Raw genomic sequence first — 26758 nt, forward strand, 5'->3', positions numbered from 1 at the left:
TAAGATAGATTGTTGTATTAGTTTAGAAGAATTAAGGGGATTCTTTTCCTCTCAAACAGCGTGCAGTTAAAAAATTTGTTATGCTAACATCGAGTCAAAATATTCCTGTGTTCCTTATTGATCCTTTGATTCTGGAATTGATTAATAAAAACTTAGAACAAGTCAAGAATACTTCTCATGGCTCCACTTCAGAATGCAGGTTTTTCTGTGTTCCAAGAGACTTTACTGCATTTGCACTACAGTACCATCTATGGAAGAATGAGGTGAGATGATTTGCTTTCAGGTAATGGAATGTGTTTTTTACGAAATGGTATGGCATTAAACTAGTTTAAACTGTAAAATACTTAAAATTTTTCAAAAAGATTTTTATAAGTGGTATCAGGAATATTTTCAGCTATAAGTAGCAAAACAATTAATAATGGTAATTAATAATAATTAATAAATAGAGGATTTATTTTTCTTGTATAACAAAAGGTTAAAAGGTTGGTGGACATTGGTATTAGCTCAGCTGATGTTAGCATTTGCATCACTGAGATTCTTTCTTCATTTCTCTCCTCGTCACATAGCTGTAGAGCTCTGAGGCCCCATAGCTATGTTCCAGGCAGGGAGATGACTGGAAGGGATGGTGAGTCTGTCCATCCTTTGAAGGAAAAAAATGTTCTCCGAAACTTCTTGGAAACTGCTTATAGCTCACTGTCCAGAAGTATGTTCACATATCTGCTTGTTGTGAAGGAGGCTAAAAAACCAGGTATTTAGCATTTCCATCAGTGTATGCAGGTAGGTGGGAAGGGATCTGGTGGTGAATTTTCACCATCTGCTACATAAGATATACAAGAGGTAGTATCCTTTGTCTGTAGCACTATTCTTTCCATGTTGTAAGTGCACAGGGCTTGTTTGATACTTGAGTTAGTGCTTCTTAGGAGTATCCAAAAATTCACATTTATACTTCCATCCTGCTTTAAGATTACAAGGCAAAAGTCAGACAGTAGTCAAAAAAAAAAAAAGTTCAACCAAACATGCCAAAAATTTGCTTATTTCTTTATTCGGATTACCTCTAACTTTCTAGTTTCACTGTTTTTCATTAAGGAGTTACTCAAGAAAGAGTAAGGAAATTAGCACGAGACTAAATGAACTCATCTGTTTAGTCCACCATCCGTGGTAGATGTGCACTGGCGCTGCAGGGGATCTGTTTCAGTTGTGTTGGCCCCGATAGGAGGGGCTCATGCTCCAGGGTGACAGTGTGGTCTGGCAAAGCACTGTAAGCTGCACGCTTCCACGTGATTTTTGTTTGCTTATCTTTCTTTACTCCCAAATTTATATTTTGAAAATATTTAAACTTATGGAAAAGTTAAGACATGGCATTTTTTAATTTTTACTTTTAATCAAAATATTATTAGTGCTAAGTCTAAAAAGTCAAGAACTAGTGCAGAGCTCAAAGTGAAAAAAATCAGTACCTGACTTTCTCTCCCTCTTCCCCTTATTCCCACTTAGAGCCAGCCACTTTCAGCTCTCTCTAGCTTGTTTATCTTCTTATTTGTAAATGAAATGTTTATGCTTCTGTTTTTAAATATTTCATATTTAGATTATGAATTATGAGAATTTGTCTTTGTATCTATTTTGTCTCAGGCAGACACACCCCCACACAAACACTTTTTTCCCATTGTCATCAAAAATGAGTGAATTCAGGGGAGGGTATAGGTCAGTGGTAGAGTGCATGCTTAGCATGCACGAAGACCTGGGTTCAATCCCCAGTACCTCCATTTAAAAAAAAAAAAAAAGACTGAATCACATTTTGTAGTTAAAGCACTAGTCACTGTTTATCTTATTAATCATATGATTATTTTCCTTTTCTCATATGACTTTTTTTCTCCCTTTTCGTTTGCTTGTTTTCTATATATTTATCAATAATCCATGTATGAACACAGCAATAGAAATGTAAAGCTCACAGTAGGATCTAACACATCAGGTAATCTCTCAGTTCATTATTTTCCCCTTGGGGATGTCCCTCCTAGAGCTATGGTCTTTCTGCCCTAGTACAGTCTGGTCTACTCCGCAGGTGGTGGTCTTAACTCCTCTTCACAACATTTTGGGAATTCTCTTCTGAGAAGGGGGAATGGGAGGTTGAAACCTTTCATATCTTAAAATGTTTCTTTTTACCTAAACATTTGATTTCTAATTTGGCTTATGGAGCAGTTAGCTTCTGCCATGTAACAGATGCCCCCAAATTTAGTGGCTTAAATAGCAACCAAGTATGTAGCTAATGATGCTGTAACTTAGCCATTTGGGTGTGATTCAGCAGGGCTATTCTTCTAGCCTCAGCTAAGCTCGCTTATGCAGCTGCCAATCAGCTGGGCAGCTCTGCTTCTCAGGATGGCTGGCTGTCAGGTGGGGCAGTGGAAGTGCCTGAGCCATGTGTCCTTCATTCTCTGGGCTAGTCTAGGCTTAGAGAAAGCAAAAGCATGTGAGGTCTCTTTACATTGTTAAAACACTAAGATTTCTTATCCATGAACATGAAATATATCACCTTTAATTCAAGTGCCCTTTGGTGTTCTGTAATAGAATATCCTAAGTTTTCTTACTTTGTGCATCTTTGTAAGATTTATGTCTTGCTATTTTAGTTTTGTATGTGGACCGAAAAGGGGCCTTGTGGTGGGTGTTAATGTAGATACTTTTCCGCTTCTTTTTCCAATTCATTATTATAGGTGAATTTGAATGCTGTTGTCTTTTGTATTTTTATCTTGTTTCCCAGCAACTGTACTAAATACTGAACTCTATACATAAACTCCAATAGCTTTTCTCTCCTCCTTCATTCCCCCACCTTTTTTTCTCCTTCTCTTTCATTTTCTTTCTTTCTTTAAATGTAGATCATTGTATTCTCTGCACAAAAAGACAGTTTGTTCTCTTTCTTTCCAACTCTTATGTTTAATTTCTTTTTCTTGTCTTATTGGTTTAGGTAGGACCCCCAAGATACAATTGAATAGAAGTGTTCTTTCTTTCTGAACTTTTTACTGCTTGAATGTAAGGCTTCCAAAATCGATCCTTTCGTTTTCTTATCTTTGCTCTGTGATTTTTCATCTTTTTCTAACTGTTCTACTTTTAAACAAAATCTTTAACAATGTCATTGATTTTTTTTTTAATTTTCATACTTTTGTTTTCTAAAAGCTCTGTGTATGCTGATTGTTTCTTATAATAGCATACTTGTTTTTCATGGGTGCAGTTTTGTTATTTTTGCTCTGCAGATTTGAAAGGTTTGGTGTTTTTAAAAAGTCTTTTGCTCTCTGCTGCATTTTGTTTTATTTTATTTGTCTGTTTTTCATGATACAGGTTTTCTACAATGTTTGTTGACCTTTGTCTGTTCATATTTAAGAATGAGGCACTGAAAACCAGTTGGAAGCTTCTTGTTATGGTCAGGCCTCATGAACTGGTGGACTTCACTATAGGGTAGTAAGAGTATGCCAGCTTTTTCACTGGAGGGACTCTTAAATGTCAGTATTTGTAGGTCATTTCTATGGGACTCTTGAGTTCCTCAGAGAAAAAGCCTACAAGGCTTATAAATCTTTTTTACAATGAGTATTTTATAATGTTCCTTTATTTTCCCAAAATAAAATGTATAGCAATTATAACTTACCTACATACATAATCTCTCAAATCAATGTAATGTCTCACCTACAATATAAAGTGGAAATAAAAGGAAACGTGTATTTCAGTGTGTAAATGCTCAGGCCTGACTACACTGGAAGACATAATGAAGTAATTCAGATGCTTTCACTTATCGGTAGGATCACTGAATGTGATAGCTTCAAATATAGACTCTATTATGAATGACACTGTCGTTAGTAATCAGCTTTCCAAAATAGTAGACAAGTGTCTAACAACAAAACAGTGAAACTGCCTCTCCTTTAACATGGCTGTTGTGTTCCTGGGAAATGGAGGCTCATGTAATTATGAAAAAGTTTTTCATTACATGATTATCTGATAGAACATTTGAAGTTATACAAGACTCAGGATAGATTTTCATATTTTGGATTGTAGCATGTCCAGTGTCCCTGGCCTAACCTCTCGATGCCAATTGTGTCCTCCCTAATCATTATAATAACCAAAAACATCTCCATAAGTTTCTAAATTGTCTCTTGGATACAGTACCACTTGCCTTGAGAACCGGTCCTGTAGAAGAAAGAGCATATGCCACAATTGGCAAACCCAAAAAAACCAGTCAGTGGAAGAAACCAAAGGTCAGCAGTATTCAGATAAGCACAGGGGTTCATGGTTATCATTTTATACGTAGGACATCATACAGACCCTTTGGATAGTCCTCCCTAAACCTTCTCCCAAGGTAGAGCTAATTAATTAGATCACCAGTCTAGTTACTATAGACTTAATTTACGTGTGACTTTTCTTTGTTAATACCATTACCAAACGGCAAAGCATTGCCAAGGCAACTGGGAGTGGATTTGTGCAGTAGTCTTGACCTAGGCCTTTGCTCTGTTTGATCAGAGCAACTGCTTTGTTCTTGACTGTGCTCTGTCACGATTATAAGAAGGCAAGCCACTTTGTGGTTCTGCCTGTTCTGTCTGTCAGTCTTTCCTCCCACAGCCCAAGGGCTGATTTCTCCTCAAATTCTGCCTGGCCTTTTCAATTTTTTCCAAATTTACCAACTTACAATGCTTTTCTTTCATCCTGTACAGTAGATTCCTTCTCTTACTTGGCCATTCTCACCCTCAATCAGTGCATTCCACCTCATAGGTGTACCAGGAAAGAAAAGGAAAAAGAGGAACCTACAGTTGATAATCCTAATAGAAGGAGCATCAGGGTGAAATTGTATTAGCCAGGGTAAGTTATGTTAGTTGCTACTAAAAACAACCCTAAAATCGTATTGGCTTAGTGCAAAAAAAGGAGTAATTGTCTTTAGTTAGAATCTAGTGTGGATATTGTTGGTCAGGGATATTCCTGGATGACTTTGTTATAAGCGGTAACTTAGGGATGCAGGCTGTTTCATTCGTGTGACCTTCCTATCTGGGAGTTCTTTGCTTCTCTGCACACAGATAGAAGAGGGAGAGCAGGGGAGATCTTATGAGATGTTGTAAGGCCAGGCCTGGAATTGGTATCTGATACTTCCATCCACATTCCTCTGACCAAAGCACAATTTAGCTCTATATCCAGAAAACAGAAGACCATTTTTATTGGCACTAGTTAGCATTCTCTACCAGAATGATCACTTTCTCTTGTTTAACAGTGTAAACAACAACAACAACAACAACAAATATCTATTGAGCACCTGCTGGGTACTAGCCACTCTGTTGACTCCCGTGGTTGAGAAACTTGTAGTCTATTAAAGGAGTTTAACCAAATAAAAAAGCACAATCAGTTCTGTGATAAAGGTTTGTGTGTGTTACAAGAGCATAGATGAGCAGACAGCTAATCCAAATGACAGCACTCAGAGGCGGTGAGTGATGTGAATCAACTACTCTTGAAAAATGTTTGTGAATGCTGTGCCTCATAAGACAAGCTTTCAGACACAGTTCCATCCTGTAATAACTTGAATGTCTGGTATTAACCACTTAGAAGTCTATTCTCCTTAAATGTAGACTAGGCATAGTAACATCTTCCTTGCTGACCTCACATGGTTTCCGTGGACATCAGATGAGATAACGAGCATAAATGAGCTTTGTATGCATTACATAAGTGTGGACTAGAGAGGCAGTGTTGTGGAGTGGGGAGGATCTTGTGTTTGGTTAGTAAGGCCTAACTGCTGGTAGTGGCTTTGCCTCTTACTCATTTTGTTTCGTTCGACTTCTGTGAGTCTCTTTCCTTACCTGTAATATCTGTGCTACTTACTCTCTAGGATAGATGTCGTATGTAAACGCAATAATGTCTATAAAAGTTCCTTGGAAACTACATTTCTATTCAAATGTAGTGTTCTTAATAAACAATACTGTTTAATCATCTGTAGAACTGGTTGTTGAGGTTAGGATTAAAAATCTACCATGTAGATTAATCCTTTTACATGAGGTTTATACAATAACTAACGCTGTTGGAAAACGCACTTTGTTTTGTAGTATATCTCAGTCTGTTTTCTAAGGATTTGCATTATGATGGACTTCTGCTTTAGTAGCAGTTCAAGGTGTTGGGATATAACTGTAAGATGAAAACACTGCTTTCTGAAGCACCTTTGAAGATTACTAGAAGTTAGATTGAGAATACAGGTTTAGTTTTAAGTACTATCCTTATATTAACATTTACTTTGTAGATACTAACCAGTGAACACTACAATGAGTGAGCATTCTCATTCCAAGGAAGAAATTTGTATTAATTTTCATAAAGAGAGTGTTTAAACATGTCTCCACGCTGTGTGGTTTCTCTTTTTGGTCCCTTCCTTTGCTGTCCCACCACGACCTTCCCCTCACCCCTTCATTTTTTAATCTTCAGGCAAAGAGCAGATTAGCACAAAAATACGTGTGACTTAATACAGTGTAAGAATCACTTTAGTTTTGCTCCTGGTATTTAGTTTTAAAGAGTCGAGCTTGATGTTTCTTTGGTTTTAGGAAGGCTGGTTTCGGATAGCTGAAAATATGGGATTTCAATGTCTGAAGATCGAGAGCAAAGACCCCCGGCTCGATGGGATAGATTCACTTTCTGGAACTGAAATCCCCCTGCACTACATCTGCAGGTTGGCCAGTCATGCCATCCACGTGGTGGTTTTTCATGAGAGGAGTGGCAACTACCTCTGGCATGGCCATCTGCGGCTCAAAGGACACATTGACAGGAAATTTGTCCCTTTTCGAAAGTTATCATTTGGTCGTTATGCTGGAGCTTTTGACAGGTAAATTCCGGGGTCTCAAGAGGAGATGTGAAACCTATATTGTTCAGTCATGAATTCTCACTCTTTCTTTTACATTTAGATATTAAATCTAAAGTGTAATTCACATAAATCCATTTTGAAATGTAAATATTCAACAGTAGGAAACTCCTGCACATGTGCCCCAGGAAATATGTATCAGATTGTTCATAGCAACACTGTTCTTAATGCCCCAGACAAAATGCCGTTTATTCACACATTGAAGAATCATACGGCAGGGAAACTCTGAACTTGTGCTCTGTGTAACGACAGAGACAAGTACTACAATGTTGAGGGACACAAATGAGGCATAAAATAATAACTAGTCTTATGATTATATTTATAATATAAACACAGGATAAAATATGTTCATGGATTATACTTAAAAGTGGTTAAAAGTTACAAATGTCCAGTAGGTATAAGATAAAAAGTTCTTGGGAGGTAGTGTACAGCATGATGACTACAATTAATACTGCTGTATTGTGTATTTGATAGTTACTGAGAGAGTAGGTCTTAAAAAATAATGTCTAAGGTAGTTGAAGGAAATATGCTTAAAGTTTAGCTATTTGGCTTATGTTGTATGTTTTGAAGAGGCTGCCAGTATTCTGGGTTAAGTCCTGGTAATAAATCTTAACTTTTGTTTTCAGGCCAGAGTTACAACAAATTACTATTGATGGATTAGAAGTTCTCATTCCAAAGGAACCAGTGCACTTTCTAGAAGAAATACCACACTCTAGATTTATTGAGTGTAGGTATAAAGAAGCTCGAGCATTCTTTCAGGTTCGAGATAAGCAAATGTTGTACTTCTTAAATTGAAGTGTGTTTATTTGTAATATTTCTGGGGGGGGAATGAAGGGACTTACGGAAAACAGGTAAGAAAACATCTTTTCAGATTTGCCTGTTCTGGATTTTTTTTACATGGATTAAACATTAACCTTAAGAAACAATTTCTTCCCTAGTTGAATGGTCTGCTATTTATGGAGACGTTGTTTTATTTGAATAGACTTCGGGTAGCCCATAAACTTTTTAAAGGTGATGCATGCTGTTCTTCAAGCAGTCCAACTAGGATGAAGCCACGTAGAAGATGGACCGTGTGGATTTAGAAAAGACTTCATGCAAAATACAGTTTTTCTCAGAAGATTGGCACTGAATATGAATTTTTGTGTGTTTATGAAGGTTTTTTGAAGATAAATGCTACATAAAAACCAAGTGCTTCTGAACTTTACTTTATTCTGCTGCTCTCGCTTTCAATTCAATAAACATTTATTAAAAGCCAGCTTCCCAGGAACTCTCCTGACCCTGGGGATATAAAGATGAATTTAAAGGACATGAAAGTTCAGCTCTGAGAAGTAACATGAAACAGAGATACAGTGAAAACAGTCAGACTTACGTGTTGTTTTGGTGCCCTTAATCCTTCTACTTGCCCTTTATTTTCTGAGGTTCCCTTCCAAGAAAGCTGTGAACACAAAAGGACAGGAGTGAAATGGGAAGATGAAGTACCAGCTGCATCATCACAGGCCCAATGCCCAAGCTGTAAATGCAAGGTTTTGTCTAGTAGGCTGTGTTGGCTCCCAGGACCCAGACCTGATAGGCCAGGTGGGCCTTCCTACTCCTGTTCCCTTAAATCCATAGTTGCACGACTGGGGAACATACCAGTCAGCCTCATGGATGAAATGCTGGAAAACTGTGTGTGTGGCTGGGCCAACTCTAGTCGGCAAGGGCTGCGCTGCCCATGATATCCCCATCACAGAGTAACAGGAAGCAGAGATGCATTCTGGTGCTGAACTTGACCATGCACTGTTCCTGCCTTCAGGGGTTTTGTTCTGGTTGCCACCTCTGTCATAGCAATTACCGCAGTTAATTGTGAACGTCTCTCTTGTCCCTCTGTGAGATTATGTGAACTTACTGGCATTTTATTCACCTCTGTAGCAAGTACCTGGCACAAAGGAAAGATCCTGTAATGATGGGGATGTGCATGGAGAATAAGGTGCTCATCTGAATCAAGTGATTTTTTTCAGGACACTTACCAGGGCTACTCCATTACCTCACAAGCAATTGCCCAGGCTTATTTTGTTGATCTTTGTGAGGAGGCAGTGTAAAATGTACAATGTTCCAGAATATTGAGAAATCATGAGGGTAATTTTTAATCATATTTTCAAATTCCATATTTTCATGTTTGCTTTTGAAGATTTAAGGGCAAGCATTCAGTCAGCGTTTGAGTAAAGAATATGGATGACAGATGCTTGGAGGGCTTATCAGCTCATCATAGCCTCGTTCTTTCGGTGTGTGACGTATCATCACATGGTGAGGTTGTAATGCTATCTGGAGGTTTATATTCATGACAAGGTCAAGTGGAACTTTGTATTCGATCTTCATCGCGTTGTCTCTCTACTCGCAGCAAGATAGACTCGTGATCACTAATTTGTTTTTCTCCTCTGATAATGTATTATTATCACAAATGTAAAGTGTCTAATGGGATTGGTAACTTTTTTTATCCTCATCCTCGTAAATGTTTCATTCTTCATCCTTTCTTATGTTAGACTCACGACTGAAAAATACCGGGAGGGTCCGTTTTCAAATTAAAGCGAACATACATAACTTTGAACACTTGATGGCGCCAAACAGTCTTAAATACAATTCCTGGTGTAAAACAAGCAATGAATTAATCTAATAGATCCCGTAAAGCAGCCTCCTAACTTCCTTTTTTTAAATAACAATTTTTTGGAAGCATTTTTAAACTTTCAGAATAATTACCAAATACTATACAAATAATTTTTTTCCCTGAACCATTTGGAAGTAAGTTGTCGACCATATGCGACAAAACCTCAAATAATTTAGCATTTCTTAAAAACAAGAACATTTTCCTACGTGTCTTGATACAAAAATCAGGAATTTAACACATCGATCATTACCATTTAATATCCATTCAAGTTTTGCTTAACTACTTCAGTAATGACCTTTATTATAAAAGGTTTCAGTTCAGAATCACATGATGTATTTAATTTTTCTGTCTCTTTAGTCTCCTTCACTCTGGAACATTTTTACAATCCTTTTTTAACTTTTATGACTTTGATATTTTTGAAGATTACAGGTGTGATATTTTTAAAATTGTCCCTTGTTTGGGGTTTGTCTGGTTTTTACTCATGTTAGGTTCATCTTTAGTAGAAATAACACAGAAGTGATCCTGGGCTCTTCTCATGACATCCTGTCAGGCGCTACATGATTTCAGTTTGTCCCATTACTGTTGGCGTTCCCTTTGATTGCTTAGTTAAAGTGCTGTCTGCTGGCTTCACCCTGGCGACATTTCTGGTTTTCCCTTTGTAATGAGTAGGTACTTGGCATGAAGGTATTTAAAACTATCATCATCAAACTCTCAGTTAATTTATTTGTTTACATCAGTATGAACTCATGATTTCCCATTTCCTTCAGTGACTTATAGGCCACTATTTTCATTATTTTGACCCTCAAATTGTTCTTCCATATTTGGCCAGTGGGAACCCTTCATGTAGCTTCTGTGTCCTTTTTGACATGTCTCCATCATTTCTGGGCACTTTCTTGCTTTTGGGCACAAGACATCTTAGGTTAATCTTGTAATTTCTCTCCTACAACCCTGGAATCAGCCATTTCTCTGACTCCTGGTTCCTTTTAGAAGCCGAGCCTGGATGTCAGGTGTGCTCATTGCTATTTGGGTTTTGCTGCCCGCAGACCCTCTCAGTGGCAGGAGTGGTATATGTATGTGTGTATTTCTATATCTATCAAGATCTAAGAATTCACACTGATATCTTCAGTCTAATTAACTTACATTTCAGTTAAACAGCATAGGGTTCATTTCCATATTTGTGACTCCCTTCTCAAACAATAAGAAACCCGACTCCTATTATCCTTTATATATTTACTTATTTGTTCAATCTTTCATCTTTTCCGCTGCTGCATTTGGATGCTATTCTCATCCTGCTTGGATATTCCTGTCCCCAACCAGGCTGCCCCCATATATAGACACACTGCTCACCCTGCTCAGGCTCTGGCCACATAGGTTTGGGAAAGGTTGCCTGAACGGGAAAGTGCAAATGGACTTGATATTTAAACTAGGATTTAGTCTTTTTCTGGAGGCATGGTAATCCCAATATATGTGTGTGTGTATATATATAATTTTTAAATGAAAAAGTATGTATAACTGTAATTTTAAAGTCCATAACAAACGTATAAGGTGTACAGATGTATATATACATATATATATATGTATGTATATATACACACACATATACTTTAACACATATGAGGGTTAATCCTAAGAAATGGAATTTATGGGAGTGTTGTGTTAGGAAAGGTATGTCAGAGGCAGGGATATGTCCCTGCAGGGGCAGCCTCAATTGGACATAACTATCAGAGTAATGTTTTTGTGGAGCATAAAGTTTTCATTTATTTATTGTTTACTTTGATCCTTTGAGTCACTCTGAAATAAGGCAAGGATTCACCTTCAACAGATAAGAAAACTGTGGTTTCAAAATGTCAGTTACACAGTCATTACTGATTGATCATGGCCTAGATCCAGGGTCTCCAAACTCCTGGCTTCAGGCTTTTCCCCTACAGCAGGAATAAAACATGCATCTCCCATTCCATTCATACGTTCTAGGAGAAGTTATGGCTCTGAGGGTATTTTCATACTGAAGAGATCCATACACCCTGTATATTTTGTAGAATGTTATTTATCTTCAGGAATTCCTCTTTCTTCCTAGGGATACTTTTTGCTTGAGATATATGGTCCTTCGAGGAGCTATATTTCTTCCTGCTGTTTTATAGAAGAATGCCAGGATGTTTTAGGCTATTGTGGGCATGGGAGGGGCTTCGTCAGTCATTTATTCATTTACCCATTTATCAATATGTGTTGCTAACTTATCATATACCAGACACCGTTCTAAATTTGTACATGTGGTAATGGGGAGATTCAGTACCTGCCCTCAAGGAACCATCTCTACAGCCTAGTACAGGAAGTATTAATAGAATCAACAATTAGGATTAACTATGATAAGAATTATAGTAAAAGTACATATAGGAGTAACTGTTACAAGCTCATTGAACAGATTGTTTCATTTGTCTTTGCCTGTGTCTAGTACCAGACAGAATTTTTTTGCTCTGTAAATGTTGAGCTGAAGAGGAGCACTGGGAGAATAAACATGTATGTGTTCATGGGAATATCAGGGAATGTTTTTCAGAGGGTAGAACTGAGATCTGAAAGATTTTGTTAGTCAAGGGCATTTCAGACAAAGGAAAAATGTAGAAATGCACAGAGGCTTGAAAAGTTGTGGTATATTTGGAAAGTTATAAGTCATTGATGTAATATGAGATATGAGGAGGGTGAAGATAAGGCTGGACCAGTCATCTGTACCTGAACACAAGTGTCCTTGTCTGCTGTGCCAAGAAGTTTAGATTCTGTCCCATAGATAGTGAAGCATCAGTGAAGAATTTATAGTGCTTTCTTGGTTCTAGAACACCCTAAAAATGAAGAAAACCAAGGCAAAAAGACTATAAGTAAATGACAATGATATCTGTATAGAATCTCATAATCTGTATAGAATCTCATAATGAGGTATTTTTCTGTCATCCATTATCTCATTAAATCTTCACAGCAGTCCTACAAGGTGTAATTGTTATTCTTTAATTATTATCCTTTAATTACTGATGAGAAAGTTATATATGAGAGAGGTTTGTTCTTTCATTCTCTCATTTATTTAAGCACTGTTTTAGACATTGGAGATACAGTGATAAATGAAGTCACGTTCCTCATAGAGCTTATATTCTTCTGAGGTGATATGCCCAGGGTCACAGCGAAAATGAAGTGGAGTTAGACTTGAACACAATCTGATGCAAAATCCCAGGTTCTTTCTACTATACCATTCAGTCGTACCAGTGAATGATGAAAACGTCATTTAATGTGTTGGCTTCAGATATGCTTGTAGCTCTCTTAATTAGCCTTCTTTTCCCCTAACTGCCCAATCTGCTAAATTGTGATGTGGAGGAGGGAATTGTTAAAGGTGTAAATCTCATCCCTTGGGAATCCTGGTTGTATTTCTTCGTTAACTTGTCTCTCCTAGAATCTACTCTTATTTTAATGTGTGACTAACAAGGAATTCTGAAACTTTATTTTCTTAATAGAAAAATATATAATAAGGGATTGATTTTCAAGTTTAACTTGTATGTCACAAAAATATTTCTAACCATTTAGAAATAACTAAAATAGCTGACTGTTATATTTGTAGCAGTACCTTGATGATAACACTGTGGAAGCTATGACCTTCCGGAAGAGTGCAAAGGAGTTGTTGCAACTAGCAGCCAAAACGTTGAAGAAATTGGGAGTGCGGTTCTGGCTGAGCAGCGGAACTTGTCTAGGTAAAATTCTGGTTGCTTTACATTTGTCTTTTTGACATTTCATCCTTGTTGGCTTTAGGCGTGACTGCTTGCGATAACAAGATATCAGCGGTATTCAAAGTGTCATATTTATGGACAGAATAAACATAGGACATGGAGCAAGGATTTATTGATTAAGTAACTTCAGAAACATAAAATAGAGAATTGTGTTTCCCCAAATTATAAGTAATATGTATGAAATTTATATCAGAACATGTAGACTGCATGTGATTATCAGGTTATCCTTAGATTAGCATTTTATTATTTCTATCCCAAAGAAATAATAACGCCTTAAAAAACAAAAACAAAACTGTATTCTGTTTCTTCACTTACACACAATACAAACAACTGGCGTTGCACTAGAAGCTTCTAACGAGAGGAAGAATGGAGTGTCATAAGGTCTTCTACGAATCTCATCCAGATCATGAAAGTGTCACTGATTGGACATCAGTGTCTCACCACATTCTATTCATCCTGAAATGGTGAAAGGTAGATTTTTCTAGAGTCTTTAGGCAAGTTGAAAAATCTGAGAAATTTTTGGATCTCTTTCCACTGTGCATTAGGTCACACTTCTTTGGAATTTAGAATTATTTAGAATCTTAATTTTTTTTTATTCCCTCCTGTTTATAACTGTAGTTGATTATAACTGTATTCATACAAAGGCTAATTCTGCTCCTGTTTTTACAGGATTATTAATTTATTGTGCAGTTCAGGAGACTATTTGAGAGTAAAAGGAGTGCCATTAGTAATTATTGGGTACAACAGGTGTAAACTGGGGTACCTGGTCATCCTGTCTGTTAAGCTTTGTGGAAATTTACATGGTTCTTCCTGTCAAGGAGCCTACAGCTAGAGTAAGCAAAAAAAAAAAAAGAAAAAAAAAAGTACATGTCATTTATATGATATATGCTTTTAAGGTTTAACTTTTTGAAGCAAGATTGTTTTAGAGACCATATCCTCAAAAATACTTCTTAATCATTTGTCATGGTTTGTTTTGAGTTCTTAGCCCTGTGGTTTTCTTAATTTCAGGGCGTTTATAAAATGATGGAGTTGGATTAGATGCTATTTAAGGAGCCTTCCATTTCTAATAGTTCATGATTCTTTGATAGATGCAGATTGTAGATTTTTCTTAAAATAAAGGTGAGATCCCATGCTAGGCTTCTAAATATCTATGTTAAAATGAAGTTAAAGTTTAGAATTCCGAACAGTATTTCCCAGAGATAATTGTAGACGTTTATTTATTTTTTGAATACTTTGGATGGAAGGATTAGAAGGATAATACAGGGAACCCAGAGCCCTTAGTAATATTAAGGTATAAATTTTGTCTTTTTAGAACGGTACCATAGCACCTAATTTAGAAGTAGATACATAGTGAATTCCTAGAAGTAGCTTTTGACAGTGTGGTGAAAACTGAGGCTGATACTGCTCTTCTTTTTTATTTGACCCATCAGACACAAGCTGTTCAGAGCTGTTAGGTTCTACAAATTACTGCTCAGGAAAGGGATATTGGTTAAGCAAAAGAATTAAATTACATTTTTTAGCATGTCTTAAAGGCAGCCTTCATTATGAGAGAGTCATGATTAAACGTTTTAAAAATTAACTTAATGTTTTAAACGGATGGCCCAGTTAATATTATCATCGTTAATTGTTTATTCAGAAATTAAAATACATCATGGAAGTTTTTAAGGCTGCTGAGTGCTCAGACCAGTGAAAATGAAGGATGGAATGAAAGAAAGATCCTTTAACAAGTAGCTCCTGTAATCACAGAGTTTAATTAAGGATTTAATTTTTAAAAATTTTAGTAAAGCACAGTAAGTCTCATTCCTCTGATATAAAATACACTGTTACAAAGACTATCCATTATAATATAATGACTAATTTTTGCAAACTTAAGTTTTTTTTTTTTAAGTTTTCTTATTCTTTTTTTTTTTTTAGGATGGTATCGGCAGTGCAACATTATTCCTTATAGTAAAGATGTTGACCTAGGAATTTTTATTCAGGATTACAAATCTGATATTATTTCAGCATTTCAAGATGCAGGACTTCCACTCAAACACAAATTTGGGAAGGTCAGTAACAAAAATCTGCTTTACTTCCATTAGTAACATGTCTCAAAAGTAAAGTTTATATTAAACAACTCAGGGATGTTTAAGAACATTGCATACAGCATTTTATCGCTCAGTATTGGCCAGGATGAGTTCAGCAGAAGCTTATCATCACTTGAGACTTCTGCACTATTTACGGAAAACAAGAAAATCTAGCTTTGTATTGACCATGAGAAGGTGAAAAGGCTCTTGGACTCTTGCAGATGAATATATTGCCATTATGTTAGGCAACAATATAACAAAATAATTAATTAACATAGCATATAGTATATAATTATATAATAAGTAAGAGTCCCACCTCCCCTACCTGAAGTTGTGTTGTTTCTCATGAGTCATTTAATTTTATGTTCCCTTAGGCATCATATTATTATGAACACGAAACAATACATTGATTGCTAAGGATTAGAAATATAGAACCATTTCAAATAGAACTTGGATTTCTTGTTTGTTTTACGTGCCCTAGGTCATAGCAGTTTTCTCAGAGGTCATCTAGGAATAGGTCATCATGGCATAGATGAAATTTCCTTTTGACAATTTGATTCCTATGCCCTAAGCCTATGACTCCTAGCAATCACCTTACTCTTAATTTCCTTGTTCCTAGGAAGTAGAAGTATGTTTTGTCCCTGGCGAATTACTTCCCTCATCATAGTCATTCTAGTGTAATTAAAAATTTGATAAAATATCTTCCTGAGATCAAAGTTAAAGCAATAGAACTCTAGTCAATCAGCAAATGTTTCCTTAACTCTCATTCTGCTGGGCACTGTGCTCTGCACCTGGGACACAAAAATGAATAAAGTACAGTCATTACCATTGAGGAGTCCACTGTCTAACTGGGAGCAAATAAATGCATAAACAATGAGTAAGTGATTAGTGCTGCAACAGACAGATGCACCAAGTACAATGGGAACACAGTTATTTGTAGGGTAAGTTTCTTACAGAAATGCCCTCAGAATTCCTCATATTTTTAGGTTTTATTTCTTTTTTTCATGTATATAATATCATGATACATGGATTTCTGTATTACATTTACGTAAGTACTTATTTATTCATTGTGATGAGAGATTTACTTCCTGATAGTTTTACTTGGTTATTAAAAGGAATAATTTTTCTTTGATTCTTTTTCTTCTTTAGTTAGAAAGGGGGCTCAGGAACAGAATGTTCTGCAGAGTGATAATTTAACTATACTATAAGTCATTTACTCTGAATTGTCATCAGTTGTAAGAAGCAACATTATTTTATATGCATTTAAGAAAGAAATCAAACAATGATGTACTACTGATGCATCCCAATTTCAGAGATGCTCCAATTTGAAAAACAGTATCTTAAAACCTATTCTCTCACTGTATAAAAATAAGAACCTTTTTTTAATTAAAAAAAAGTAGTTCCTTTGTTTCAGTCTGTGAAGGTTTTCATCTTCTCTTAGGTGGAAGACAGCTTGGAACTATCATTCCAGGGAAAAGATGACGTAAAACTTGACATTTTTTTCTTCTATGAAGAGACTGACTATATGTGGAATGGAGGCACTCAGGCCAAAACAGGAAAAAAATTTAAGTATGAATCAGATAAGTACTTACACAAAGGGCTATAGATATAACTTCAGAAGGTAGAAATCAAGAAGTAACCGAAAATAGGGGGAAAAAACAAGACTGTCAAGGCTCTACTGTTGGCTGATTCTTTTTCTTCTTACCCATAGAGCCCAGGTTTGCTTAAGAAGTGAGGACTACTTATAAAGACAGTCCATGAGGATTTGTCAGTCCAAATAGGCATTACAATTAGAAACCCTTGAGTTATCAGAAAGGGAAAGCCAAAATAAGGAACAGAAAAATCAAGCCCTGAGCCTGAGCCAAAACTGATTGGCTGTTAGAGCTGTAGGAGCTTGATAATTTGATGGGAGTGGTAAGGGTCAGTGATAAGGAGATAGTCAAGGTGAAAGGAAGTTTAACTGAAGAAATTGGAATTGGATGGAGCTGAGGTCATGAATGCTGAGCAGGCTCTGGAGTGCCTTTAGCAGAGACCTAGGGCTAATCCTTTAAAAGATACTCACCAGGCTTAACAGCGACCGACCTTATCGTCAAACGTAAGGTGATATCGTAAGATATACCATTATTTTATGTTCAACCAAGAAAGGAAAGACACTGCCAATTATGATCTTAAGGCACTTGGATTCAGATGGAAAATTGCAGTGGGTAGAGTATCTCAATTCTGAATCAATTGATGGAACACAGTATGCTAGACTGGCATTTTGAACATTTTTTTAAATGCTGCCACAGTCAAACTCCTGGATGACAAAAGACAAAAATGACATTAGAGGAACTCTGTACCCTTTGTGATGCAGTTGGCCTATTTTCAGTTCTGAGAGACAGAGAGAATGAATGGGAAGGAGAACCCAAAGAGCATGGGCTCGAGTCAGGCAGACCCGGGAAACCTCAGCTTCACCCTAACCTGTGGCTGTGAGCTTTTCTGAACATTAATCTCCTCATGCATTAAATTTGAGTAGCACTACTGTGTGTCAGACACAACAATGAGCATTTAGCATGTACTGACACATCTAATCCTCATAACAGCCGTACTCTGTGAGGCCCTGTGAATGTAAGTCATTTGTGCAACATCACAGTGAGCAGGTGAAGGAGTCAGACAGCAGCCTGTCTCTAGAGTTCATATTTTTAATCACTACCCCCACTGCCTCCCTAGTATACCTGACAGTATGAGGCCCTTAGCGTCACGCTTAGCACTTATTATCAACAAATGGTGGTTGCCATTGTTATTATTTAATACTGTTAATATGATTGCTAATATGATTACTATCATTATTGCCATTCTTTTGGTGGTTATGTGGCCAGTAGTACAAACTTACCTCAGTAGTACCAAGTAGCTGAGATTGGAGCTTCTGTCATTGAATAAACTTGAGCCACTGGGCACAGTGGGGAATGTTCTTTAGCACAGAAGAGGAATTCCAAATTCAGACTGGTTTCTCTTGGGTACATAGACACACCCTACTGGGATCGCTGAATCTTTATGTGAAGGCAGGGAGTCTCCGTGTGAGGTTAAATTTGTTCTGCAGGTTTGAGAGTAATCCAGACCCTTTTCTTAATGTCATAAAGGGTCCCCAAATTGACAGTGACCCCAGAGAATATTCTTGAAACTTATTTATCATAAGAAATTATTTTGCTTTATGATAACAAACACTGTCATACTGAGTAAGTGCTGATTATGAGACAAATTAGTAACTTAATGAATATATAATTGGCACTCTCACTGTGGCTTAGGTGAATGGATTTCTGACATTTAGCTATAGTTTGCTTATTCAAAATATGATAAAGATGCCAAATTTAATATATAACTTAGAGGCATTTTTTTTTCCAGCTATAAGATAGTATAGCATAGAAATTAAAGGCATGGAGCCAGCTTGCTTTTGAGCCCAGCTCTCCATTTTACCAATAATGTTACCTTGGGCAAGTTATTTAACCTCTGTACTTAAGTTTCCTCCAGTGTAAAATGGGAGTAATAATAGAAATTGCTATATAGAGTGATTTTGAGAACTAAGTGACTTAATACACAAAAAGAATTTGAAGATAATTAAGCATGTCCTGAGTGCTAAGTAATTATTAGCCACTATTATTAATATTCTCAACAGTAGTAGTAATAGTGAAGAAAACTATTCCTCTTTTTAGTCTTATGAGAAATTTATAGATCAGAAACCTGTATAATTATCTCTATATTAAACTGCCACATCTTTTCTTAGAGAACTCATATGAAAATGTCACCTTTGTTCTAAGAAAGGTAATTTCTAGAGCTTGTATTATAATCCTGTTATTCTTAAATTTTCTACCTCGACTTAGTTTTCTTTCTTCTCACGGACACGATCCCATGTCAAACCTCAAAAGAACTGCATTTCTAACCACTACATCTCTGGCTAGGAAAAGCTTCTTTCATTCTGCTTTAACTGCTCTTTACGGTAGCAGTGTTTGGGAAGTGTGAAGTGTTCTGATTATTTAATGAGAGAAATGAGCAGTGATAGAACTGTCTGGACAGATGGTGTGAGTCCCAGATTTTCTATCATGTTACCATGACCTTAAAAGGCAGAGAAAAGAACAGGGGGTGGTTGTGTAGAGTAGTTTCTTTGGAAGATTTCCCCCAGCCATATGCCATTTTCATTCTTTTCAGCGCTATTTACTTTAAGGAACTGTAGAATTTTCACCACTACTATTCCTAGAGGGGGAAAAAATCTTTAAAGCTAGTCTAAGGGTCTTTTTGTCTTTATAATATTCTACTTTTCATTCATGTATAGATCATCCTGAGAAAAAGCACAATGATAATATAGAAATGCTTACTATTTTTAAAAAAGCTGAACTCAGGAAGGAAGGAAAAAAAGTTCCCCCTTCAAAACTGTACTCTTTCTGCCTGCAGAATTATGTTTTTGGTTATAAGATTTAATAATAGTTTCAATATTAATAGCAGTGATTAAGCTATGGCTACCAGGGTATCTGCTGGAACCAGGCACTGTGATAGGTACTTCATGTTTATAATCTCAGATCATCCTCACAGTATCCCTGTGGGTTAGGTATTCTCACTCCCAGTTAGATGTGAGGAAACTAAAGCTCACAGAAGTGAAATAGCTTGCTCAGTATCCTCTGATCATGAATGGTAGGGCCAAAATTTAACTCTAGACCTGTTGAATTCTAAGCCTGAATGCTTTCTTCTAAGAGTTAATAGGTTAAATGAGTTCATACATGGAATGCGTAACAGTAGCTGGCACATAGTAAGTACGGTGTAAGTATTAGCTACAGCTGCAACTGTCATTACTGTATTAGCCTCGTGTTACTGTTAGTACACTGTGTTGCACTGGCACAAAGCATAGCACTTCCAGCACAGGGGTATCTTGGATTAGTTACTCTGGGCAAGCATTTTCTTGCCAGGCCTCATATTCCCTCCATTTTCAGTTCATAGTCTAAATCTGTTCCTTCACCTAAAATCTGAATTGCATTTTAAAATATTGTCTAAATTTTTAAATACTTATTTTTCTCCTCCAAGTTCTAATCACCAGTAATAAAAAGTGATGAATATATTAACCATGCCTCCAGAATGTGAAATTTTCATTCCACAACTTCACAGTTCTTACAGATGCTGCCCAGATTTCTTCGGGTTATTTCTTTCCTTCCCATCTGAATCAGCTGATGTAAGTAGAGGCAATAATAATGGTAATAATAAAAATTAACTTTTATTGAATATTTACCATGTGCTATGCACTATGCCAAGCTTTTACATGCATCACCTCGTTTAACCCTCACCACAAGTTTATAAGGGAGGTTTTATCATCCCCTGCATTTCATGGATGAGGAAATTAAGGCAGAGTTAAGACTCAGACCTTGGGCCATATCACTTCAGAGCCCATATTCTTACCCACACCCAATGTTAGTGTCACCACGATCTCTATCATACTGTTAATTCTCCCTCTGTGAAAATAGCCCTTCTATTTATTGACATTGTCAGAGTAATACAGCTACCTCTGTATCCTCTAACAGGAAATCCACTACGCCTGGGGCTAGTTGTGGGTTCCTTAGACCTTCTGATACATGCAGTTTCTGCTTATTGTATAGATCTTCAAAAAATTCAGGTTTGTCTTCTTTGGTACTGGAATCACCGAAGTGTGGCTCCAGTATAATTTAACATATCATTTCTGCAAAGTTTATTTACTAACTGGTATGTGCTAAGGATTCTGATGTCAATGTAACTTAGTTTCTGCTCTCAAGGATCTCCTAATCTAGACCATAAAACATCCTGAAGTACTCCATCAGCAATTCAGTAATTGAAGTAGGTGTCATGAATAGTGAAGATACCAAATCTACTCTATCTAGAAACAACAGCAAGGGTGTGTGGCATAAAAAGAGAGAAGTTTGTTAGGTAGACTTAGGAGGACTATAGAGAAAGGTCTAATAGTGGGTTTACTGAAGTATTTTTCTATTTAGATTGTTCCCATTTTTTTAGTATTAAAAAATTCTATTAGCGTCTTTGTACATAAAGTGAAAGCTTTATTAGGGATTATTTCTTTGACTAGATTCCTAGAAGTGGAATTATTACTATTGTTTGATTGTGTTGCCTGAGAAATAGAGAAGTAAGTGGGCCGTGTTCTGATCCGAGTAAAAGTACAAGACTATATTGTCCTGCTTTTCCTTTGACTCCTTAACGCTCTTTGCAGCTGTACAGGCCTCCTCAGGCTTCTTTGTCAGCATGCTTTATTCTACTTGCCTTTTTCTCCTCCCTATTTTTTTAAAATAAACTTTTAATTTTGTGATAATTTTAGAGATAATTTTAGATTTACAGAAAAGTTATGAAGATAATGCAGATGAGTTTCTGAATGCAGTAACCCAGTTTCCCTAATGTTAACATATTGTTACCGTGTACACTTGTCACAACCAAGAAACTAGCCTCAGTGCATTACAAATAACTGAAATCTATACATTATCTGTACCTCACTGGTTTCTCTACTAATGTCCTTTCTCTGCTCCAGAATCTAATCCAAGATACCACGTTGCGTTTAGACACCAGGCTTTTTGAAACTTGATTTTAGTCCAAGATTTTAAGTACGTCACTAGTAGTACCAGGTTTTCATACATCACCACATGCCCCAGTTCTTCCCTTCAAGGGCACTGAGTTGCCTCCATTCTGAAGTTGCCCCTCAGGACCTCTAACTGGAAATAATCTCCCTTCCTCTGACTTTCCATAGGTTTTTTACCCTTTATCTCTCTTATGCTGTATTTGGGTAGTTTTGCTGATTTGTCTGTCCTTTCTAAGTTATAGGTAGAATCAGTCCTGGTAAATCTGTCAGGCCGAGTGAGACCTGAGCCCTACTTGAAACTAAGATCAGGTCCTCTTAGGTGCAGTCTACAGTTAGGTGTTTCCTTAAGATGAAAGGGTGACACTGGATTGATGATTTGATCCAACCTAGCACCTTTAGAGACTCAAAGCCATAAAGTTAAGTCACCCCAGTTTTCTGTCACTGCTTCACAGGAAGTTAAAGACTAGAGTTAGTTATTGAATCACCACTCATGGGTTCTCTCAGCTCTATAGATTAGATGCTATGTGTCCATAGTTAGCTCTCAAAAAATACATTTGTAAAACACTTTTTAGTACAGATGTGAAGCCAAAAAGGCTAATTTGAATAATTTCTTTACATGAGTGCATTTAAAACATCGTCTTTTCTAAAAGTGATGTCATGTTTCCTACTCTGTTTATATCTTTATATTTTACAACATGTAGATTATGTCTTAGGTCTCCTTAATTACACCTCCAAACCATGGAGGGAAGAATGTTGAATGCATGTTATATGGTAATTGTATACTTATACAATGTATAGAAGTGGCAGTTCTTTATATAGTGAGCTGTATTTGTTTTTTTAAGAAAAGATTACCTCAGAATGAATAAATAGCAGGCCTTTCACTTATGTGAAGTAAATTATATTTTTTAAGACTGTAATATATTTTCTTGTTTGAATATAATTCTACAAGGGATTCTATAAGTTAGTATCCTGAGAGAAAAAAATCAAATTTTCACTAAAAGACTTCTATACAAATGTTCCTAACAGTCTTATTCATAGTAGCCAAAAAATGGGAACAACCCAAATGCCCATCTTTTGGTGACCAAATAAACAAATCATGGTCTGTTCAAACAATGGAATACTACTCAAAAATAAAGAGGAGTCAGCTACTGATACATGCAGTAATGTGGCTGAATCTCCAAAACATTATGTTAAGTGGAAGAAGTCAGATGGGAAGAGTACATACTGTGTAACTGCATTTATTTGAAATTGTAAAACACGCAAAACCAATTGAGAATGTAATAAGGTCATTGCTCACCAGGGGCCAGGATGGATTGACTGCATGACTGCCAAAGAGCACAGGGAGCTTTGGGAAGCAGGGTGTTGGAAATGTTCTACAGCTTGATTATTGTAGTGGTTGCACAGGTATATGCATCTGTCAAAACTTAAAATGGGTGCATTTCATCATGTGTAAATTACATCTCCAAAAAGTTGATGTAGAAGGTTGAAAAAGAAAAAAAATTCTATGACTTAGGAAATTGATGCAAAGAGAAAAGAGCTCAAGATCATGAGTTGAAACAGGAGGATATCTGGTACCAGAAGGCATGAATTCTATCAAGACAGACCTAATGGCAGGGATAAACGTGGAGCCTTTTGCATCTGATTGGACAAATGGGGTAATCTGAGATCGAAATAAAAGAAGCCTTTTATATTTAGTATGAAATTTGAAATTACAACTTAATCTCCTTTTTTCATTGTCTACTATATCCAAAAGAAATCCAAAAGAAATCCTGCAAAAATTGTCTGAGACAAAGCAAGTACAGCTGGAGTCTAATTACTTGTTGATGAGCTATAGATGTAGTTTTTGAAAATTACGCAGTAGAAATAAAAATGTCCTGAGGCTTTGTCCTCTGGCCTTAAAGAATAGTTTCAGGCGTGCTTTAAGTGAATAGTTTTTGATAAGGCCATTATGTATATGCATTCAGGTGTTGAATGGTAACTATCCATACAAGCTTTAATTTGTCTACTCATTGATGACATAAATTTCTTCTAGTTCACTAGTTCTTCCTATGGAGATTGCATAGCAGAGCTTGTCAATAGGATAGATGGAATTACTCAATTTACAGTGGAAGTCAGTGGAAAAACAAGGTTCAGTGGATAGAATTTTATAAGATGTATATGCTATATATATGTATATATTAGATAGATAGATAGATAGATAGATAGATAGATAGATAGATAGATAGATAGATTATGTTAGGAATTTGGGACAGGAGTGGCGTATGGGATCAATAAAGACAGACCTCAGAGAGACTATATTCTAGCCCAGGCTCTGAGAAGTATGTTAGCCATTCCTTTATTATCCCTTTTGCTTCTGTATAATCTGTGGTGGGATTGTGAGAGGTTTAATGGAAGAGATAGTTAAAAAAAATACTAGTCACATGTTGTAATTTTGGTTTTCAACAGTTGATTCTTAGAAATGCTTAGAAAACGATGGACAAAACTGATGCTGATGACTTATAATTAATGTGGCACAGTAATTCCTCACTTAGCCACATTCCCTTTGATCCAAACACAATGATGAGTATGTCTAAAAGATACAGCTAAGCTAAAAGAGAATGGAGTAAATGAAAGAGAAATAGTATTTAAAGAGAATTTCAAAATTAAGGACAAACAGGATACATAATACATCTACCTTTAGATACTTCTTAAGGAAACTATAATATCAAAACCAATAGTTTTACAGGCTCTCAGAGAAAATAGATTGCTCCTGAAGGGAAAGCAAATATATCTCAGCAACAGTAGAGGACAGAAGACAGTGGAATAACGTCTTCCAAAAGCTGAGGAGAAAAAACTGTCAACTCAGAATGTTATGTACAGTTAAAACTAATACTGAAGAGGAAGGTCAAGATGAAGACATTTACAAATGTATGAAGACTAAAAAAGTTTATGTTTCACATATCCACACTTAAGTATCTATTATAGAACCTAGAAAGGGAGGGAAGAGGGTATAGCTTAAGTGGAAGAGCGCATGCTTAGTATGCATGAGGTCCTGGGTTCAATCCCCAGTACCTCCTCCAAAAAATAAATAAACCCAAATACCTCCCCCCACCAAAATAATTTTAAAAGACCATAATAAATAAATAAAATACTTTAAAAAAATTAATAAAGAACCCAGGAGGAAGACATGATATTTATCAAATAATGGTCGACACAGAAATGGATAAAATATGACAGTAAATTTATTAGCCATTGCCTGTTTTATTTTTTTAAAAAAAAAAAGACAATGTATTAAAAATAAGTTGAGAAAGAGGTGATTTGTTAAGTGTTCAAAGAATAAAGTATACTAAGTCCCATGTTTAGGAAGAAGATAGAGATTCTGCTTACATTTAGTCTTTATTAGAAAATGCTGTAGTGAAGTATGTACGTTAAAAAATGATAAATGTTATAAACAGTAATTACTACTTGATAGAAATTATTTTAAACTTTCAAACAAGCAAACAAAAATTTTTATAAACCTTTATCAATCCAAATGAAAGTAGGAAAAATGAGTCAAAGAAAAAGTATGGTAAACTGAAAACGTAAAAATAATCATAAAAGAGCACTGTTGTAGAACTTACTGTGTATGTGTGAGATACTCATTCTGAGCACTTTATGCATTCTATGCTGACATCTCTCTGAGGTGTACTGCTAATACCCTCATTTTATAAATGAAGAAGTCAAAGTGCAAAGAGATTGACCTAGGTCATATAACTAATAATTGGTGAAGACAGGATTTAAGCCCAGGCAGTCTGGCTCTAGCATTCAAAATATATTCAAATACATAATTTATTAATAAATACTCACAGATTAAACTAACCTATAAAAAGACAAATTATCAAAATGAGATAGGAAACAAAATTTAGCTATAAAATGCTTGGAAGAGACACACCTAGGGCAGAATCACACAAGAAGGTTGAAAATTACAGAGATGGAAAAAATAGACCCCAATATTATTAACCAAAGAAAACTGTGCTGTAATTTTAGTATCAGACAAAATAGAATTTTATGGGGCGGTGGGGGAAGAATATTAAAGGATTAAAAGGCCCACTACATAATTTTTCAAAGAAACAGACCATCAAGAAGAAATAACATTGATGACCTTTATGACTAACAATATGGCCTCGAAATATATAAATTGAAAACTGTTGAAATTCTACTGAATATTTGACATGTCCACAATTATGGTGGGAAATTTTGGTATACTTTTATTTTAAAACCTGCTAGTTCAAGCAAAGAAGAAATTAGTAAAAATATTGAAGATATGGATACAATTAACAGGCTTGGCTTATTTGCTATGTATAAAAGTTTTCATCCAGCAAATGGTGAATATTCTTTCTTATCCACTATAAATGGAGCATTTGTAAAAGTTGATCATATACTACAACATGAAGGCAATCAATACATTTGAAGGCATTAATAAAAATCTTGTGGAGGGTGTGTGTGAGTGTAATTCTCCACATTAACAGATTAGAGGGAAAAACCTACGTGATTATCTCAGAAAATGGCATTGTATGTACACAATGGAACTGAATTAGAAATCAGCATTTAAAAGACATCATTAAAATGTGTGGAAACTTTAAAGTGCCCTCTTTATTAACTAATGAATTAAAAAGGAGATCATAGTGGAAATTACAAAAGTCTTAAGACTCAAAAGATAATGAATGTACTACATATCAAAACTTGTAGCATGAGGTTAAAAGAATAAAGGTAAACTTGTTGCCTTCAAAGCAATAAGTATGAAAAAATAGATTTAAAAAAATTAACCATCCAGCTGAAGAAATTATAAGAACAGTACAGTCAACCTAAGGAAAGTGAAGGAAAGAAGCCAAGAGAAGAAAT

The 26758-nt window shown here is 36.0% G+C and overlaps 1 protein-coding gene across 4 annotated transcripts in view; it reads left to right on the top strand.

The window, feature by feature from the left end:
• The window catches only part of FKTN (fukutin), an 80017-nt gene that overhangs the window by 20869 nt on the left and 32390 nt on the right, over nt 1–26758 (top strand). For all 4 annotated transcript variants that reach the window (XR_010382766.1, XM_031450140.2, XM_010978697.3 and 1 more), the window contains exons 4-9: nt 60–263; nt 6543–6820; nt 7483–7615; nt 13093–13222; nt 15173–15306; nt 16766–16893. Coding sequence is in view for 3 of the 4 variants with exons in the window: in XM_031450140.2 (XP_031306000.1) it covers nt 60–263; nt 6543–6820; nt 7483–7615; nt 13093–13222; nt 15173–15306; nt 16766–16893 (1007 nt within the window). In the remaining variant the exon portion in view is untranslated. The remainder of the gene's footprint in view (nt 1–59; nt 264–6542; nt 6821–7482; nt 7616–13092; nt 13223–15172; nt 15307–16765; nt 16894–26758) is intronic.

The sequence above is a fragment of the Camelus dromedarius genome, chromosome 10 (genome assembly GCF_036321535.1).
Source record: "Camelus dromedarius isolate mCamDro1 chromosome 10, mCamDro1.pat, whole genome shotgun sequence".
Lineage (NCBI taxonomy): Eukaryota > Metazoa > Chordata > Mammalia > Artiodactyla > Camelidae > Camelus > Camelus dromedarius.